The 21,446-nt window shown below is 46.9% G+C and overlaps 1 protein-coding gene across 1 annotated transcript in view; it reads left to right on the forward strand.

The window, feature by feature from the left end:
• KRTCAP3 (keratinocyte associated protein 3) overlaps positions 1 to 21,446 on the forward strand; it is a 51,330-nt gene that overhangs the window by 12,618 nt on the left and 17,266 nt on the right. Inside the window, exon 3 of the mRNA XM_085613306.1 lies at positions 8,208 to 8,267. Coding sequence (XP_085469432.1) covers positions 8,208 to 8,267 — 60 coding nt within the window. The remainder of the gene's footprint in view (positions 1 to 8,207; positions 8,268 to 21,446) is intronic.

Below are 21,446 nucleotides of genomic sequence, written 5' to 3' on the forward strand. Positions count from 1 at the left end.
CTCCCTTGTAGGTTCCCCTCCCATCAATTTCCCTGCAGATTTCCAGGCCTCTATTACCCTCTGTGTCGCCGGAAGAAGTCGCGACTTTCCTGCTCCCGCATATAAGTAGTGCAGCGGGGAACGTTCATGGAACTGGAGTCTTTCCAGCCTATACGTCGGGTGATCCCCTGGTGTGTGGTTCCATTCATTAATAATAAGGTGGGCCGCCCTATATCCGGTACGGCCAATCCTCCATTATAGGGGTTACGTTGCAGGGTCTGCAACGCTATCTGCGGATGAGCACCGTCCCATAAAAGGAGGCGCAACTCACTGTTAATGAGAGTAAAAATAGTGTCCGGTATTTTGTAATATGTGTTCTAGAGAACGTAAAGAAGCAGAGGAAGCGATACCATTTTATACATTGCGGCTCACCCCATAATAGTTAGATGGGAGTTTTCTCCAGCGTTTCCCATCTGCCTGAAAATTAAGCAACACTCGTATATTGCGATCCAGGCGAAGCACAGAGTCGGTGGTGATGTAGAGACCTAGATAAAGAAAGCCCTCCGTGGCCAGGCGCACGCAGCTGGGATAAGTGTAGGGCACTAGGTCCCCACTTAGCGGATAAAGGGTGGACTTAGTCCAATTAATCTTATAGCCAGTGTAACTGCCATATTCCTCAAAGATGTGCAAAAGGCGAGGGAGTGTTTCAGCGGGTTGTGTGACATAGAGCAGAACATTGTCTGCGTACAACGAAATACGCTCTTCCTCTAGGGAATCCATACTGGCTAGGAAGCCGCCCAGTCCCGGTCGGCTACGAACCACACAAGTCAGGGGCTCCAATATGTGGGCAAACAGTAAAGGGGATAGAGGGCATCCCTGCCTGGTGCCCCTCTGAATCGGCCAACTATTCGAGAGAGTGCCGTTGACCCGGACTCGTGCCTCGGGCATGTTGTATAACAACGCTGACCATGCTAGGAAAATCGGGCCGAAGCCCATTGCTTCCAGAGTCCGCCACATAAAGGGCCAGTGAATAGTGTTGAACGCTTTCTCCGCATCAAGCGAGAGAAGCAGATGGGGACTATCTCGGCCACGCACTGTGACCATCCAGTTGGCTAGACGGCGCAAATTGAAACGTGTAGCGCGTTTAGGCATAAACCAGACTTGTCCTTGTGTACCAGCGGAAGAATCACTTTCAGTAGCCGCTGTGCCAGAATCGTGGCCAGGATCTTTGTTTCAAGATTAAGAAGGGATATGGGGCGATAGGACCCACAGTATTCTGGGGGCTTCCCTTCCTTGTGGATAACCACCACCGTGGCCAGATGAAGATCTGGTGGGAGACACCCCTGTTCTTTTGATTCCAGGAACATCTTAAGGAGATGGGGTACCAACAATGCACTGTTCAGTTTGAAAAATTCACCCGGCAGACCATTAGGGCCCGGAGTTTTACCTGTCTTCTTCATGCCTATAGCCTCAGTGACCTCCGCCAATGTCAGGTCTCCTTCCAGACTGTCTCGGTCTTCGGGTGTCAGGGTGGGCAGATCAATACCCTGGAGATACTGGCGTATCTGAGAGTCCCCTGTCTGCATGCGGACCTCGTAGAGGGTCTTGTAATACCGCTCAAAAGCTCCCGCAATATTTTCTGGAGTAGTATGGACACTCTCTCGTTCTTTTATAGACATTACCCATCGAGACTCCAGTTCTTTCCTCCCCAGCCACGCTAACAGCTTTCCTGCCCTATCTCCAGTTTCGTAAAGTCTATGTTGGGTTGCTAGCTGGTGCGCTTTTACCTAATCAGTCGCAAGCGCTAAATACTCTCGCCTGGTTAGCTCAAGGTGACGCACATCTTGTTCCGTCAGTGTGGCTGGATTAGCTCCCTCCAGATCGAGGAGTGTACCTTCTAACTCCTCAAGCTCCTGGGTCGCACACTTCTTCCTATGGGCCAGTATATTTTGCACCCAGTCACCAACACCGCCTTATAGGCCTCCCACAAGGTGACCGCCGATGAGACAGAACCTTCACTTTCAGTGAAATATAACTGGGAATCAACACAGAGCTCCTCGGCAACTGTCACATCTCGCAAATCCCATGCATTAAGCCAGAATGTGAACCTTTTATCTACTAATCACCAAATAGACCGTAGCTAGAAGGGGGAGCGTCCGTTTGGCCTTCATGGACCTCAGCACAACGTTCGGCACAGTGGCTATATCTAAACTGTGGGTTGTGCTGCGGAAAATGGGGCTGGATGATTTCCTTGTAGCCTTTTTGCATGATTTGCACACAGGACTAGAAGCCTCAGTTAGATTTGGGCCAAATTCAGAATGCTCTACGCACTTTCACCTAGGGAGAGGAGTCAGGCAAGCCTGCATATGGGCTCCTATGCTTTTTTATTCTTTATATTAACAGGCTAGACCCGTTTTTAGGATGTCATTGTAAAGACGTATCGAGGGTAGGAAACTGATTGGTCCCGGCATTACTGTACACAGACCATACTGTCCTCCTAGCACGCAAAAGGAATGGTTTGCAGCTTTTATTAGCTCTATTTTATGGAAAATTTGACTGGGATTGAAAATTAATTACTCTAAATCTTATATGATGACACTAGGCCTGAAAAATGTCAAATTCAAAACACATGCAATTAAAGACACATTTTGTTAATTGGGCATTCTGTTGGACAACAAAATGAACAGGGACCCCCTGATGATAACGTGTCCGATCTTTTAATAGGGTAGCACACAGCACCAATGCTTTCTCCACGCGCCTAGGATATATCCACGTTGAGTCTATACTTCACCTTTACTACGCAAAATGTGTATCAATCGCGTTATTTGGGGCGGATATCTGGGGGAATAATCCTAGTCTACCAATACGAGAAGCAGAAAGCAATTTTTTAGAAGGAGATTGAGGATTCCCCAGAGTGTACCCTCACAGATTGTACATGATGAATTAGATGCTTGCTTTATTGCAGATTATATAGGACTCACCCCTTATTTCTGTGGTTTTCAGTATGGCTAAGAGACTGCTTAGGCCTGGATCGTTGTCACCACATACCATGGCTGAATTATATAAAAACCCACGCTGGGAGAACTGGGCAAATCGCAACTTTGTATTGACCCAGAGTTGATTTCTAAATCAGACATTGTCTGGGTGAAGGGGTCTTTTCGGGATATATGCAAGAGAAAAGGGCTAAATGTTAATTATCCAAAAGTCTGTGCACCCATTACGCTATGGTGAAATCTCTGAGCAAGATAGAATTGTATTTAAGGTTGGATATTCCATTTTTTCATACACTTAACTTTTTTACATCTAAATCTGTTCTTACAACTATTAGTGGGGCGGCACAAATCCTCGGATTCTCCACCTTGTTCATGCGACATGGCTGCTGCACTAGGCACTTTACATATTATTTTAGTGTGTCCCAAACGGGCCATCTTACAACAGAAGTATACTTTGCCCCTTTTTAGGTCTCGCCTGGCGTAAGACTGCGCAGACATGCGCAGTCTCGCTGGCGAGATTTAACGTTTTGGTTAGATTTCTCTAGTGGGCTTTAAGCCCCGCCCCTCCTTTCCATTGGCTGGCGTCACTGTTTATGCTAAACGGTGGCCAGCCATTGGAAAGGAGCGTCTCGTGAGTACACTTTTCGCTTTTAGAGCAGTCCCAGTTGGACTGGCTGCCCCGACTTACTGCTGGCGTAAAAGGTTTTCTTATCTTTATGGAGCCAAACACATGGCCCCATAAAGATAAGAAACCAGTCATGCGAGTCAGTCCAACTAGGACGGCTCGCAAGCCAGTCCAACTGGTTCAGGGGTGCGTGCACAGGGCTGGGAAGCTGTGCCTTTCCCACGTCGTCTGTGCGGCTCGGCCGCTCATTAATTCTTTAAAGCTTCTGTTGCGGTTTGCTTTTTCCTTTGGGCTCGGGGGGGGGGGGGTGCAGAGCAGTTACTATGCCACGCCCCACACTGCTTGCAGCTGCCCGACCTCCGCTCGTTTACGCCGTGTTTGCAAACTCATTAGCTGGGATGGGGATCCTATGTCGTCACCAAATTCCCATCATGCCCCGGACTGTATCGCAGGCGCACTACACCCGTGACTAGAAACACACGCCTGAAGTGCTCGGGTGTGGCTGTGTGTGCCCGGGAGGCTGTCTCATCCCGGGCTGCCACACACGACACGGGGGGGCTGAGGCACTTTGAGTCCAATGGGTGTTGCGCGCCTGCCAATGACTCCTGCTACCAAAATATTGGCGCCAACCACTAACTCTGGGAGACACGCCCCCTGCGGTGCCCAGCGTTGCAATCACCCACCCGATGCGAGGTAACGCCTATTGGATCCAGGGCATGGCCCACCCCGTCCTTCCCTTCCCAAAATTCCTCCTCCTCGGCAGGCCAACACCCTGCCCCCTACCTTCGCAATGAAACCCCTCCCCAGGCTGCCGAACCACGGGGTCTGCTCCCTGCTCCTACGCACCCCCGGCCGTGGAGACCAATCATTCTGCCCAAGATCACAGGACGTTGAACCATGCCGAGACCCCCTTCCCCCCCCCCTCCCCCCTTCCAAGGTCGGCATCTCGGAGCATCGGTCCCCCCGGAAACCCCGCCATCACCCACTGTTTCCTTATGCCTCCCCCTGACTCCCGAGCCCCCATCTACGAATCCGCAACTCCCCACTGAGCATCCCCACCCCCTCCTCCTCACGAGCGCCATTCCCTGCACCCAAGTGCGGGAAAAGAAAATACAAACCCAAGCCTTCCCGGGTGCACCCCGCCCCAACCCTTCCAAAACGTGTACCCAGATGCCCCCAACCCCACTGTAGTCCTCCTCATCCCCTCTGCCGCACTTCATCCCTCACATATTGCATGCTAACAGTGGCCTGATGGTGCTCGAAACCCCACCATGCCATCTGCCAGCACTTGTGCGCACCATTGAACCGCCACCTTTGCCACCCGTCAAAAGCAAACCCATAGTGCCTCCCTTCGTAGCCCACCTCACTGTGCCTACTCAAATCCCCCTGTTCCCACCCAACTCTGGGCCTGTGGCAAGCGCCACCACTCTCGCCCTCCACAACTCATGGATGTGCGCTTCCCCGGATGAAACCCCCACGCAGGGGACAGTGCCGCCCCCGTGCGCACCGCCGCAGGGCTCACCAGGTGGCATCCAGGGCAAGCCGTGGGTGGAGCAACACCCCTGGTCCTCTCAGCGCCACCCCTTCCCACTGATCCCGCAAGGATGGAAGCCCCAGTTAATCACGACCAGGGCTCGAACCGCCATTAAAGACACCCGCGGCTCCCTCTTCCTCTCCCCATGCCAGTGCGCCAACCCCGCCGTCCCCCCAAGGACGGAAGACCGACAGCCCTCCTCCAACGTCCCCCTTGCCTGTGTGCGGCGACGAGCCCCCCTGCCCATCTGACCGCAACCTGGTCCGAGGTTTGCCCTCCTCGTGTGCCCCCATTATTACAGGACCGGCAGAAAACCCTGCAGGTGCCCGCACATCTTTCCCACCCTGCTCAATGGCACCACATCCCTCCCACCGCTTCCCCCAACCTAACCCCCCCCTGCCCTCCTTCACCTCGCCTCCCACCGCGCTCGAGCTCCGCCATCCTGACGGACTACCACCCTCCCGTAGGTCTGCCCTTATCTGTGAGCATCCCACATGGGCTGGCCCTGCAATAACCCCGCTCATTCTCGCACTTCCCGTGGCAGACAGAGCCCCCCCATGCCCGCGCCTATGTTGGCGCCAAACAAGCGCTTCCCCCCACACGCCCGGACCAATGCCGCCCCCCCCCCACACACACACACCTTCGCAGCATACCCCATTGGCACCCCACACAGAACAAGCATTGAAAATGCAATAGGCCTCGCCTTTTATTAAGTTAAAGCCATTTGCTTTGCTATATAACACCATTAGCAAAGCAAATGGCTTTAACTTAATAAAACGCGAGGCCTATTGCATTTTCAATGCTTGTTCTGCCTCTTGATTTCAAACAAAACCAGCTTTATTGTATTTGCAATTTTTAGATAATATTAAAGTCTGCTACTATTCATCTTTGGTTTTTAGTGGATGTGCTTCATTCTCATTCATAAAATATTTTTTTTTATTAGATCTGATTTTAAATGATAATCTCAATTGAAATGTTTTTATTATACCTCTATGATTTGCTGTGTCAAATTGAATAAAGTTATTTTGACTTGACTGCTACCATATATGATTCACATTCGCTGCATATAAACGCACATGGGATGCCAGTGCCAAATTCTGAGTTTCACAGAAAAGTGGAACTTTATAGACCTCACTCACTAACAGAAAAAAATGTTTTGCAAAGCCAACTGGTCCTGCTTCCCGGGCTCCTCCATTTTGCATATGGCGCCCTTTGCTTATTTCTGGCATATGTAATACAAAAGGAAAACAAACTGCTACTTATCTGGCCACCATATGCTTGAAATACATTTCTAAATTTAAAAAACATCCACTGGTGAGCCTGTTGTGCTAGTGATGTTTTTAAATAAGCCTTTCATTTGTGTAATGCTTTATTATTATTATTATTATTATTATTATTGGAGATGAGAAGATATGACCACCTAAACGAGCATTCAAATCGCAGACAGCTACAGTGTTCTAGTTAGTGTCACTTAAGCACATTATAACAAACTTTAAAACGTTCAGTCAAACCGAGTCAGTATTTAAAGTTAATAAAAATTTTTTTTTAAAATGAACACTTTAAAACAGCTTTATGACTGAAAAGAAAGTAATTACTTTTATGCAGGTGTGAACAATGAGCATAGGCTTTGGGCTGTCTCTCAAAGTGAATTCAGCTTATGAGTAAAGTTGGCTGAACCATCGCCTCAGACCGCATGCTGTGGTGGGTGGATGCTAAATGTGAATGGCAGTTTGAAAGACCAATGGATAAAGTGCATTAACCAAACTCTCCTCCCTATGTACGATTGTTTAGTTTTGAGGAACAGTAGTTCTGGCGAGACAGCTGAAGTTGTCTCAAGGGCGAGACCTAAAATAATATGGTCGCATTACAGATTCACAAAACGCAGTATGCTGACGCCACCACTTTGTGATACACACACGCACACGGCGGGGACAATTATACAGTGCCCACTATGAGGTCTGTGTGTGCGCACCTCTGGTTAGTGAAATAGCCTCTGTGCGCACACTAGCTTAGTGTGACACTAGTACTAAAATAACAGGGAGGATGCCAGTTTCATGGGCAGTCAGGGCGGGGGTACACTCCAATTTACCATGCAGGGGCATTTATGTCCCAACAGTGGAGCATTCGAGTAAAACCTCTCAGGGCTGGCAGTATTAAGCATACTGTAAAAGTAGTGAGCTTCTTTCCCCAGTGTGCCAATATGACATTTTAACCCTAGCCATACGAAATAAGGCATCTTGGCCACAGGCTATCAGGAACACAGTAACTCTACATACATTCATCAGCTTGCACTGATACCTAGGCAGTTCTAGGAGCTAAAGAAATCCCTTAATTACAACCTGGCAAGCTTAGATAACATTCATAAGATGGGTGAATGTTCAAAGATGTGCTGTAGACACTTCTGTATCAATGCTTTCTCAAGGGGTGAAGGGTGTATTGCTCCCAGTGAGTAGTTTATAGTCGCCCTACCTCTCGGAGTACAGCTTGGACTTCCATTACTGTGAGCCCATTACAGTAAATGATCAGAAAAGAATAACAATCCACATGATGCAAAGAAAGACATCCCCTAGACTGACCTAGTAGTGCTGTGTTTTTCCAGGTGAAAAGATGTAGACCTGCTCAATGTTTTACAGATTTATGTTCCTTTTTAGGGTGCATTCTAAAGCCCTGCCATTAAGGACCACACATATTGGAGTGGCTTCATGGATGCTGCCCATAATGGTGTAACTACTACTACTACTGGACAAGTATCTCGTGGTGAAGGGTGGCTGTTTTAGTGAACTTTGCTAATTTATTTCTAGATTTTTCCCTTTGACCACTCTTTCTGGCATACATAACTTCATTGTATATAAATATACAGCATGTTGTATTATATTCACACTTTTCATCTTACTAGCGGAACATGGATTTACTGAACTTTTTGGCAAATTATGCCCTTGGGAATATGGTCTCTGTCAGCTTGTATTGGAATATTCAGTGCCACCACTAAACCATTGACACTGTCTAGTTAATTTGGAGGATTTAGTTTACTTTTTCCCACTTTGGTGGTAATTTTGTTTTTCTTTCTATGACCTAGAGCATTGCTACTGGCATCGGAGCCATCCTGATGTCCCGCAACCTTCCCAGCGCAAGAATGGTAAGTCTGTTTCCCTTGTGATTAATTAGTCATTAGGCTATCTTGTTTCTTGGACATTGTTTCCATTTCAGTTTCCATTATCCTCCCATATGCAATTCTTGAGAAGTTGCCAATATATGTATCTGAATTTATGTGGGTATTTTTTGGAGCGCAAATCTACCCAATGGCAACAGAGCGCTTTACAGCATCGGTGGCTTATAATGCTATCCACAATTGTGGCCAGACTTTGGGGTGTTGGGATGCAGTGCTCATTGAAGAGGAGAGCATTTCTGATGGTTGAGGATGTTTTAAATCCAGCATGCATAGATGAAGAAGACCTTTTTCTTTATTTATTGTCGGAAAGAAGCTGCTGAAGCTTATCTGGAGCAGTATTTTTGGAGGGGCAAAATTAGATTTGGTTGAAACTTTTTCCTGTGTATTGTCCAGGTTTCATTGGTGGGACATGAGCACTGTTTAAAATGTGTACCCTGGTAACTATTTGTTTATGGTGGAAATGTAGGTTGATAGTGCTAATGTTTGAAGTGGAATGCCTATGTTGATTGTTTCAATTGATACACTTGTATTTTATGTGTTTATCTAATAAGTTTGCATTTTTTAGATACTAGAATTAAATGATAAATAAGATTTGTTGATATGATCTTGCCATATAATGATTCCTCGCATGATTGGGAGCACGTCTTACTGTGTGTACACTTAGGTTTGCTTCCTATTTTCTGGAGTATTGATGGCTTCGGTAGGTTTATAGATTGGATCGAACCCAGAAGAATAGGTACCTACAGAAGTTTAGTAAGACAACCCCATGTTTATGTACAGTGGCTAAAAGTATGAGTCTTGGGATGAGTTACTTGGTGCCACATGACACTATTTTCCTCTTTCTCTCCTAAGTTTACATCCCAGTATGTTTCTGTGTCTGCTACTGATCCTCTGGTCCAGTCTGTTCTTTAGTTAGTCCTGGTGGTGAAAATAGCTTTCATAGTCAGAATAGCAATCTGTTGTTGCCTTTTTCTTTAACTCAGGCCACACAATCTCCTATGCGGTTAGTGTTCATTTGGTTCATCCTTTTTGCATGTATTGGTCATGGATGACCAACAATCAATCCAAATGTTGGGGGAAAGAAGCGGTTAGGAACTTACCCCATGGTGCAAGGATGCACATAACCATCGGAGTATGACCCTTTTCATTCTTCCTCTCAGCTATTGTGAGAAATGGTTTGGTGTATAAAGCAGAAAGACACTCATTCTGCCTTTTGCTGTTAATTGAGATGTAGGTTTAAGACTATATCAGTCCATTATATGCTGTATCTGTTGTAATCACCAGCATCTTACGTGATAAATTAAATAATTGAAGATGGGAGAGTAAAAGGGGTTGTAGGAGAAGTAGCTGGTTAAATAATGGTGTACCAAAATGTGGATTTTATTGAACCCTTTCTCTATTCACTAGATTTGATTCAGTAGATAGCCAGGAATCCAGTTCACTGCAATTTTTTTCTTTCTATTTTATTTATAACGCATGACGAAGTCATTATGCTTCAATAAACTGGCTTAATTGGTAGCACTAGAACCGATGTAATTATGCCTTAGTTGTATCCATGGTGGATTACAAAAATGTGTATGTTTTCTGACTCCGTATATGAATTTCTTTCTTTTCAGTTTATTTTTGTTGAGTGCTCAGATGCCTGTGGCTTAACGTGCACTACATAAATATAGGAAATCAAAAAGAATACATTGCCATTCAGTGTGTGTGTATATTTTATTTATTTTCAATTGGCCCTACCTTCCTTTTTGCTTGCTAAACCAGTGTGCTTGGAGTACCATGATTAAGGCAGAGTTGCCAGGGAAATGCTTGACTAATGTGCACTTGCTATCTCTACTGGGTGTGTGTTGTTGCTCTTTCTGATCTACGCTTTTGTACAGTAACTTTGATAACACTCTTAGGGGAGTTTAACAGCCGTCCTTTGCTCTACAAAGGTCTTTGTGGCATTAGGTTGAATGGGCATTTAAGTGATTTAGTGACTGCTTTGGCACTTTTTGGATAGAAAACCCCCTGTAACTTGAAGTCCGTAGTCCATTTATTTAAAGTTGTCCGTGCCTAGTGTGAGTAGCCTGTCTAGTCCTGCTTTTGGCTTTGTATTTTATTACTTATATATTTGCTATTGCCAGTGTATCTGTATCTTGTTGTGAATGCAGGACAACTGCCAGATTGAAAAAAAAAAATGAGCCTCAAGGAGATTTTCATGCAGGGCATTTTACAACATCTGAATAGTGAACCAGAAATTACTATTGTTGTTTTGTCGAGTACTGCCTGTCTCCCTACGGTCATTTTATTCCAAAAAGTGGATGATGTACATCAAGATGCGATTGAACAGTAGAGTGCTCTTTAATTTATGGTGCCTGATCTTTAAGCAGTAGGATACTGGCTGTCATTTGGCTTGGGGCCAAGTGGTGTCTCTGCTCTCCTGCAAAAGGGTGTAGGCTTAATGCTGGTATCAAACACTATGTAGAAACTTAACATTTGCATTTTTTCATTGGGCTGAAATGAGCAAAATCAAATTTCAACATAAATCCTGCTCAATTACTCCTCAGAAAGCACTTATTGGTCTTCACATTTTTTGAAGATCTCTTCTGATTCCCACGCCTGCTGACCCATGAGGGATAAAAAGAGAGCTGTGATTGGACTTTCCTCTTCTTGATTTCTGGAACTGAAGCCCACATTTCCCAGTTGGAGCTTCTTAGATGTAAGAAGTGCCTTTTGTGAATCCTAGTGAAGCTTGTGAATCCCTTTAGAGAAAAAAATCATCTTTTTAGGCACTTGAGAAGATACTTAAGCGGCTCAAACAGACTGCATTGTGGTATGTTTCGCAGAATACAATTCCTACATTTAGTTTTTATCGCTCACCTAGAAACGTTATCATCCCATAATCAAATTTAAGAAATCTGCCCAATCTAATCTACACTTGCCGAGGAGAGTCAGACCAATCAAAGATTTCTAGATTGTTGTTTAAGCTTCATTTATCAGTGCGGTATAAGCACAAGCCTAATACACCCAGACTTAATTGAGAATTTAATGGCCTCCATCGACTGTTCATCAGAATTCTACAGCAGTCATGCCATCAGCCTCAAATAGTGTGAGAAGAGTCTCCTTGGTCCCTGTACACTGCTCCTAGCAAATCTTCACCACCACCCAATGACTTTCTATTATGCTCATGTAATATAGCAGGCAATTGAGTAGTGATTTACTTGACTGTATTACAAAGTGTCAGGTTATCTGTTTGCAAGAATCGTGGAAAACCGTACCATATTTATCTACCTAATTTTTCAACCTATGAAAATCTGTCATAGAAAAATCGATCAGGACACCGCAGTAGAGGTTTAATCCCACACACGAATAACCTTATGATAAAAGCTAAAAACGTTTATTCTAATTCTCACAGTATCTTAATAATTCAACTACAAGAAGAGGGTAAAAGTTGGTCTACAATTGTGAATCTACACTTTTCCCCTTTCAGTAGGTGCTAATCCAGGTCAGTACATGCCTCTACTTAATACCTTTGAAAAAATTAAGATATATAAAAGCCACATTTTCATTAATTCTGAATGGCGATTTTAATCGGTCTCTATTATGTAAACCTGGTACTGAAGCAGCTATGGAGGATTCTCCTGATGCAATATTTAGCATTCAACCTCCGACGATTCTAAGCACTTACAGAAAAAACATGTTTAAACACATTTCATTGAGTTTTACAAGTAGTACAGTATCCTGCACAAAGATTAAGCCAAAATGGAATTCTATCTGTTGTACAAGTTATATTATCGTGCACAGTACATCGTAGTGTATCCTGTTCAGTACATTATGCATTTCAGTGCATCTGAAAGTTAATATATCCACAAGATCTAGTTCAGACAGTCTTGTCCCTCATAATGATCTTACAACCTGCGACGTACATCTTGCAGCTCCTGTAAGCTAGAACTATTTTTATTTCTCCCGTATAAGCATGACAACCATGGTAGTTATCAATTCTGTAGGTCAGGAATGCCTCTTTCTCTTTCCCTATTTTTCCCTTTTTTATGACTCTCTCCGCCCTTTATCGAGTATTTCGTTGTACTGGTACACAATTATTTTTGTAAATATCCCTGTAAATGCAAAATAAAGTAAACAAGTAACTAAGCAAAAAGACTCCGAATCGGCCCATTAAAAGAGCAAATTATAACTATCATAGAGCTCTGAGGCATCTCCTAAAATCCCAGCGCTTGTCTGAGCATGGCACATTGATTCAAAACGCCAAGCAACAGTACAAACAAAATATGATTGACATTAAAAGTGGTCAACAAAAATAAGCCTGGACTAAACTTGTGAATGCAGTAAACTCAGTCACAGTAAAGATTATGGTCCTTGGTAGGACATGGCTTAGGCAGTACCTTAAAGGCAAATGATTACTACATTCCAAGCAAGAAATGGGGATCTCGTGTCAAAGCCATATATGCATCTGACAAACAAAACATCAAAGGAACCAGTTTCCTTCTTGAATACATTTTCATTAACTGAAGAAGATATTTTCCACCTGATTGTAAAAAGTTGACCGACCTGAGCACCCGGCCTATACGGACTGCCGATAGATATTCTGAGATGTGATCCGAGACGTTGGAGTACATTATTAAATGAGCGAGTTTGCAAAATTTTTACTGCAGGATTATAACACCGTCTTGGAAAGCTGCTATCATACATCCAATTTATAAAAAGGGTGTGAAAAATGACCCGAAAAACTATTGACTCATCACCCTGCTGGATTGTAATGGTAAAATATTTGCTTAAATATTTACTCGGCAAACTTGAGACATGCGTAAAAGAAAAGAACTTGATACCATTAAAACAAACAGGCTTCCGGGGTTGATGTTCAATAATGAATAATGAATAGCATAAGAGCCTTGACACTATTCGCTCAGAAGGCAGTTAATATGCATTAAATCTCTGCTATATAGACTACAGTATCACATTTGACAAGGTGGACCGAAATCGCTTGTGGAATAAGTTGCGGTTATGGGGCAATGACCAATCACCACTTCACTTACGTTGACTGCAGAAAACTGTGGTCACTTCTCTTGCATGGTCAAAATTGGACTATTGTAATGCCCTTTATGTTGATGCTCAGCAGGGCATCTTAAAAGAACTACAACAATTGCAAAATGCTGCAGTCAGACTTCTTAAATATACTAAGAAATTTGAACCAGTTTCTAAGGCTATGGAAGAGAGTAGCTTTCAAAGCACTCTGCATTGCAGACCAAAAGCTTAATCACTCTGGCCCTGCTTTTCTTAAGAACAAAATCTCCTGGTACACCTCTAATAAATCGCTTTGATCAGCCACAGCTAGGAAAGTGTCCATTCCATTAATTCACAAAGCCTCTTAGGGTGACAGAAGTTTCTCCTGTGCTACATCTCATCTCTGGAATCAAATGCCATGGTATCTGAGTAATCAGCCCAACTTCCTTATTTTCTGAAAACTCATTAAAACATGGCTGTTTACTCTTCCCTTGTCGGGCAGACTTTAGGCAGCTCTCTTACCTTTAAGCAGATGGCAGCGGCAAAACTCCCACAGGCAGACGTCGCGCTCTATAAAAATCAAATCACTTTATTATACTGCTACATGAAGAAACTTGATCAAGGAGCGTGCATTGATCCAGTCGAGTGCAGTGGCGCGGCCGGCATGCACACAGACCCTTATCCTGCTGATTCTGGGGCCCTGAAGGTCAAGTGTGGGGCCTGGACACCTGGGGACACGCTCCACTACCTTAGGTTCAGAGGCTGGCATCTCTGGCCGGGAAGCGAGAGACTGGGTGAGCGGCTGTGGAGCCAAGATGGCAGCTTGCTGTGTGGGCGAGTGGCAGTGAGGGAGACCCTGTGAGCGGCGGCGGTACACCCGGGAGATGGATATGGGCCGTAGGTGCCTGCTGAAGTCATTTATCTTGACTATACCACGAAGGGATAGAAACTGCGGGAGTCGTTTCTGATGGTGAAGCGGCAGCTCAATATCAAGTATGCGCTAATGTTCCCAGCAAAGTTGTGCATCATGTATGGGGAGGGGTCGCATTTTTTCAAGTCTGCAACGGCAGTGTGGGACTGGTTAGACTCTAAAGGGCACCCCCCGATGAGCCCTGGGGATCCCAGTGACGGCGGCGGGGGCAAAGACATAACCCTGGATCTCCCCCACTAAATTGCAGGCCGATTATGTAATGGCCCGTGTGGTGGCTGAAATTCAACTTTATCAGGCCCAGAGTCCGGCTAAGGATTCCACAGATGGTGAGGCTTCCTCCCTGAGTGAGGGACAAAATGAAAGACTGCCGTTGATCACCCCCATGGCACCAGACTTGGTTGCCTGTGGAAGTGCTGAGATTCTGCACACCAGTGATCTGCCCCTCATTGACTCTGGTACTGTTTCATGCAGACAGACTGGGACAGCAGGCGGCAGATGCCTTGAGCATTGGGGAGGTGGATAGTTTTAGGCTTATCACACACGGTTGTAGTGGGGGGGGCGTGGCTCAGCCAGGCAGAGGCTCTTGAGAAGGTTGCTGGAACAAATGGGTGCTAAATGGGCACAAGTGGGGCACATGGTAGAGAGCCCCGAGCCTCAGCTTTGTGGAGGTTAGTGGCCTCGGGGTCCGTTCCTGAAATGTTAACGGGTTAGGTAGCAGTTTGAAGAGTGGTATAGTGACAAAATTCTTATCCCAGTGCGATCCAGACATTGTACTGTTGCAGGAGACCCAGCTGGTGGTCAACATATGTGGATTTTTCAGCAGGGGGAGGTACCGGATAGATGTGTGCATACGATGTTTACTCGGGGCTCCAGGAGGTTGGGGGTCTTGTTCAATAAAACCATCCCATTTCACATCCCTCAGACTTGGTCGACACTGGGCAGTTGCCAGGCAGCTGCTTCAGGTACTTTGAATGGCTGCTTCTGATGGCTGTGTTGTGGTGTCTCCCGCCGCGGGTGCAGACAGAGTGGCTGGCAAATATGGGAGACTGATTGGTGGCTGTACCGGATGCGCTCTCACTCCTTGGGTTGGGGGGGAGGGGGGGCTCAATTTGGCGGCACAGGGTGACCAGGACAAGATTACACAGAGGGGCACCCGCCCAGATCGGACATGCGGTTGGCGACATTCATGGGTTCCATGGGCCTGGCTGACCGATGGAGGGTACATCGCCCCAGCCGGCAGCAGTTCTCCTATGCGACTAACGCCATGAGATCGGTGTACCGACTAGACTATCTCCTGGTCCCGTAACATCAAGGTAGCTGGAGAACGGTCACTCCATATTTGCAGTGGGGCATTTCAGACCATGCCCGATACTGTCTGCCTTGTCCCTGGAATGGGTCGTAAACCGGGTTGGACACTTAACCCGTCGGACCTCATGGATTGGGTCACTAGGCAGTCTTGACTGCAGCGCCCATCAACTATTTTGTTAAAAAAAAATAAAAAAAACAAGGTCGGTGAGATCTGGGGTGGTCTTGCGGGATGCCGATAAGACGTGATCCGGGGTCAGTCGATCTCTCATGTGGTGGGAGGAAAAGGTGGGAGAGAGACGAGGCACCTCGAGGCACAACTGGTACAGGGAGAGGCCGGACTTGGTTTGTGACCCTACATCAACTGGACTTTCCTGTTGGCCTCTGCCTGCCACCTTGTGATTCTCTCAGTGTCTCACCTGAGGTTCTGGGTGTTGCGTTGTAGGAAGCTGGCTCTGTATATACTATACCAAAATGAGGTATAGTGTGCACAGAGTCCAGTGGAACCCCAAAGGTAGGCACAGGTAAAAGTAGATAGCACCTTACTCTCTATTTGTGGTAGTGTGGGCGAGCAGTAAGGCTTTATCAGAGGGTAGTGTTAAGCATTCGTTGTACACACTCAATCAGCAAATTATGTCACACACTCAAAGACTAAACTCAGACCAATTTGGTTTGTATAAAATTATGAAGTTATTTTATTTCTAGAACCAAGCCTGGCACAGGTAAGTGAAATAAATGCTTTGCAAAATATTATGCAGTGTTTACAAGTGAATGAATGCAAGTTCAAATGCAGTTGTATGAAATACAGGTAAGTCAAGGTATTGAAATTACTGTACAGATTACTGTTGGAAGCGGGAGTCCCAGTCCCGCACCACTGTCATCCAATGTGAGACCCGGGACTCCTCACTCCATGTTAGGCCAAGTAAGGACACAGTTTGAGATAGGCCTGGCTGCTCGTGCCAAGCTACTAAGGGGGTGAGCAGGGCTATCTCCAAGGCATGAGTGTACAGTATGTGCGACCACACTCACAGCAACCCACTGGTGACACTACAAAAGGACTCCACACGAGTTTGATAAAGCGAGTATAAACTTTACATAAAAAGATATACAATCAGACCACACAATACAAAAGCAAACATATAATAAAGAGTAATATTAGTTCCGGCTGGCTGGGAGGTTCAAATCCCAACCACCGCTTTCAAAATGCTATGCCGGTCGCAATGCTAGAATCACACACATTGCAATGGACAAACAATAGTGCGCTGCGTAACGATACAATCCTGTGCTGGGCAAAGGAGAAATAATACAATGCGTAACGATGCACCCCAGTACCTTGCAATGGGAGAAATAATGCAATGCGTACCTCTGCAATCATGTATTGCGCAATGAAGGAATAATGCAATGCATCACACCCAAATCACATACTTTGCAATGAAGAAATAATGCAATGCGCACCGCTACAATCATGTACTTTGCAATTAAGGAATAATACAATGTGTAGCTACAATCATGTACTTTGTAATGAAGAAATAATGCAATGCGGGCCACTACACTCCTGTACTTTAAAATGGAGAAATAATGCAATGCGTAGCGCTACAATCGTGTACTTCGTTATGCAGAAATAATGTCAGGCGTCATAAGACAGTCCTGCAGTTCCTTAGCAGCAATATTGGCAATGTGCATTACGACAGTCAGCCTCTTCGATAACAGTTGCCCCCCCCACACACACATGTATCAACAATGACATAAAGTACAGATTCTCACTCTGGCCCCAGTACAGGCCCCCAATCTGAGCCGAAGCAAAGGCTCACGTCGCCAGAAGGACCGGGATGCCGAGAAAGTGTCCCTCCGAGCCCGCACCCTGCCCAGGCAGTGATCCACGTTATCTGGGGGCGCGACCCCACTCTCCTCTGCTCCTTCAGCGAACTGGGCCTTCCGTGCAGAACTTTCTCAATGGGCCTCAGCGGCTCGGCCTGGTAGCTCAGCTCCTCCGGGCTGTTGGTCCGGGCTGTGACTGTTAGGAAGGTCTCAGGCAGCCGCCGGGCACACATACTACTCTGGGTGCGCGTTCACCACAGCACCCTCCGGGTCTTCTCTGGCACGAGGCCACACACACAACACTGATGGGACTTCACGTCGACTCAGAGTGCATGTTCACCAGGCACTCCTTCCTGCGGTCTCAGTTGGCACCAAGACACTCACACCGCGCTGCAGAGACTCACTTTCTTCCGGTGCACGCGATGATCAGCCGATTACCTCCACAGTCCCAGGTCGCACCAAAGCACGCACACTACTTCACTGAGACTTACTCCAACTCCGGTGCCCCAATATTCAGGCACTCTTCACCAACGTCTTCGGCCGCACACCAACACTCTTACCGTGTCCGAGCCTCACTTCTCCGGTGCACTCGATGACCAGGCACTCTTCACCAACGTCTCCGGTGCACCTCGACACGCACCCTGCGTGTCCGAGACTCACTTCACCTTCGATGCACACGTTGACCAGGCGCTCTTCACCAGTGCCTCCTGTGCATCACGACACGCAGCCAGCGCGTCCGAGTCTCACTTCTCCGTGTGTCCAAGATCACAGGGCACACCTTCCAAGGGTCTCAAGCTGCCACAACACGCGCCCACCGCGTCGCTTGAAACTTCTCCAGAAACTTTTATGTTCCTGTGTTTCCAAACAGGAAGCCAGCTCACCTCGGGCCATTGGGGTAACAAGACACAGCACAAAGCAGTCTTCTTCAAGCAGGGGGACCCAGCTCACCAAGCTCAGTCCCAACAGCCTCTTCCTTGGTTAAAACCGCAAACTGCAGACCAGCTCCAGATCACGAAGCAAGGGTCGGTCCTTCCCAGCAGTCTCTTCAGTTGTTCCTTCCTTAGCAGAGGTTTCTCTTGACTACGAAATGGGTCCAAGCCTTTACAGTCTCAATCCATTTCTATGCCAACGTTCAGGGGTCTCCGCTCTCATAGTTATATTCCTAAATGTCTTTGAAGTTTGTTGTGCTCAGGGGTCCCTGACCCCTGCCTAAATCAGTTCTGGGTGTCTCCCTCCCAGTGTCACCTTTCTCCCTTTGATACTGGGGTCTGGATCCTTAATCACTCAGCAGGAGATGGGCCAATTGTTTTATAGCAGCAACCCAGGCCTCTTCACCTCCTGGGGCTTCTCCGCATACTCTCCAGATGCAGGTCACCCTGATGCCATCTCAACCCCTTCCTGGGTCAAGACCTCCCCCAGCTCCTCTTACCTCTCAGATCCAGACAGTCAATCCACATTCAGCAGAGACACACAGAAATGCTTAAAGCACAAAACTCAGCCACTTTCTAAGAGAGTGGTTTCTGAACACACAGTGACAAAACCATTTTCATAGAAAGATGTGTTATGACACTGTGAGTTCATACATACTAAACGTCACCTCTCCATTTTAAACTTATGGGAAACTAGGCTAACAAACACAATACCCAGCCTCCCGTATTCTGTTCAATGTGCAGGATGGCCTTTCACCAGTGAAAAACAAAATGGAGTATTTTTCACTGTCAGGACATAGGACATAGCACACACCTCAGTATAGATCCTGCCTTTTACTTACACTGCACACTGCCCAGGGGTTACCCGGGACCTAACACAGGGGTGACCACTGTGTACGCAAAAGGCAAAGTAAGGCCTAACAAGTGGTTGCACTTGTCAGGACAACATGCTAACTTAGCAAACTGCGCGCAGGCCCTACACTGCAGGCCTGAGTTCCCTTCTCCGCGCACCTTTGCATTACTAGCCCTGGCACACACAGTGCACATCACTAGGGACTTTACTAGTAAGGCAAACATACCAATCATGGCCATCCAATTACCATTACACTTTACACACTTGTACTTTGACACTGATCAGCAGTGGCAAAGTACCCAAAGCATCTAAATTGGCAACTCTGTCAGGAAAACGGTCTAGGGGGAAAGCAAAAGCTTTAGGGAACTTTAGCCAAAACGGCCAAGTCCTATAATTACTTTTTAGATTACTTTTTCTACTCAGTGTGATATACCTAGATATCACACTGGAACATTTCCAGAAAAGGTCAATAAAATCAGTTTTGCACAATTGTAATTTTTCAGGTTTCCATACAAATCAACTCCACACTTACAACATTTTTCAGAGAAAAACAGTCAGTAGGTTCCTATGGAGAGAAATAAAGTTAACGGTAACCAAGGAAGTACTCGATCTTTGGGGTTGAGTTTCAGGGGTAAGAACAAGGTTTCCCCCATGGTCAAGGATGCACTCTTGTTACACCCTTAGTGGCACTAGGGCGGCTGGGTGTCGCATGCTGAGGCCCAGTGTTAACAATGGGGGATATGGGACCTCCGGTTGGTGGCTGCTGACGAGCAGGCCACTGGGTTGTGGGAGCAAAGCTCCTGGTGTTAGGCTCAGGGCAAAGTGGGGTCCTGTTTAGCACAAAGTGCACCCGCAGGGGCGGCTGGGCACAGGGTGCTGGTTTGGCGTCGGGTGCCCTCTTGATTTCAATAGGGATTCTCCTGTTTCAAAAAAGACTGCTGGCTCTGAGACGAAGATCCCTCTGGAGGTGACCACCAGTTGGGATGCCTGGGGATGCTGGGACACCGTCTGTTGGGCCACCCAAGGCCGTGGGGCTTCGGGTGCAGGGGTGTCTTTAGGTGTCAGGTTTCACTTACCAGCTCTGGTCGCGGTCAGGGGAGATCCTCCAGAAAGAGGCTGCAGGCTTCGCTGGGAGATTCAAGGCAGGTCAGAGATCACCAGATCTTGGGTCAGAATCGCCAGGGAGACCTCCTCCTGGTGTTGGGCGACTCGAACTCGGGCCGTGGGCGACTGGTGCAGAGTGGTGCAGATTCGGTCAGAGCTAGACCCTGTTGGTGAACCAATCCGGTGTTCACTGGAGACAATCTTTTCTTTGGAAGGCAGGGCAGGTCATCAGGGTTCTTGAGGTTGCTGGCTGCAGGGCACACCGCAGTTTCGCTTCTGCAGGTTTGAGGTGATGACAGGCCGCTAGGGCTGGGGCCAAGTTAGTGGGCCTCCTTCTCTTCTTAGCTTCAGCACAGCTGTTCGGCCCTTCTTCTTGGTCGTTTCTTGTCTGAGGAGTCAACGTTCAGGGGTGCCCCTAAATACTACATTTAGGGGCGTTACAGGTAAGTAACGGTTGGAACCAATGGGTCCCTTCCTTTGGGTGGGTACACCCCCTATTAGGACACCCTCCAGTGGGAGGCATATGCCTCACTCTGGTTGGCTGAGTCCCCCCATCTGCAAGATGGAGGGGACTGAGAGTTGTGCTTCACCTCCCCTCCCCCACCTGAGGGTTGGGGTTGGCAAAGGTGTGCACACCTCCCTTGGTTCTCCTGCCCAAAGTGGGGGTCAGAACCGGTGGGGACCAATTACTGGAAGCAGCAAAAGGCCTGGGGAAGCTCACAAAGGTGGCAAGCCTTTGAAGCTTCCCCTTCGTGGACCCTGCCCATCCTGGGGGAGGATGCTTGGCACCTCGTCCCAGGATGTGCATTGTTTCAGACCCCCGAGAGCAGGAGGCTTTCGACCCAGGGGTCCAGAAACATGTCTGGTGGTGGCAGCTGGTGAGCAGCCACTCAGCCTGGACACTAGTGTTAGGTCATTTTTCAGGGGGCATCTCTAAGATGCCCTCTGTGTGCATTTTTCATTAAATCCCACACTGGCATCAGTGTGAGTTTAATGTGCTGAGAAGTTTGATACCAAACCTACCAGTTTTCAGTAAAGCCATTATGGTACTGTGGAGTTCGTAATGACAAACTCCCAGCACCATATACTCTTAATGGCATTACTGTACTTACAATGTCTAAGAATTGGTTTAGACTCATGCACCTATACCCTCACCACTGGTATAGTGCACCCAGCTAGAGGGGTGGCTGTTCTATGCCAGGGCA

Source organism: Triturus cristatus, chromosome 6, assembly GCF_964204655.1.
Source record: "Triturus cristatus chromosome 6, aTriCri1.1, whole genome shotgun sequence".
Classification (NCBI taxonomy): domain Eukaryota; kingdom Metazoa; phylum Chordata; class Amphibia; order Caudata; family Salamandridae; genus Triturus; species Triturus cristatus.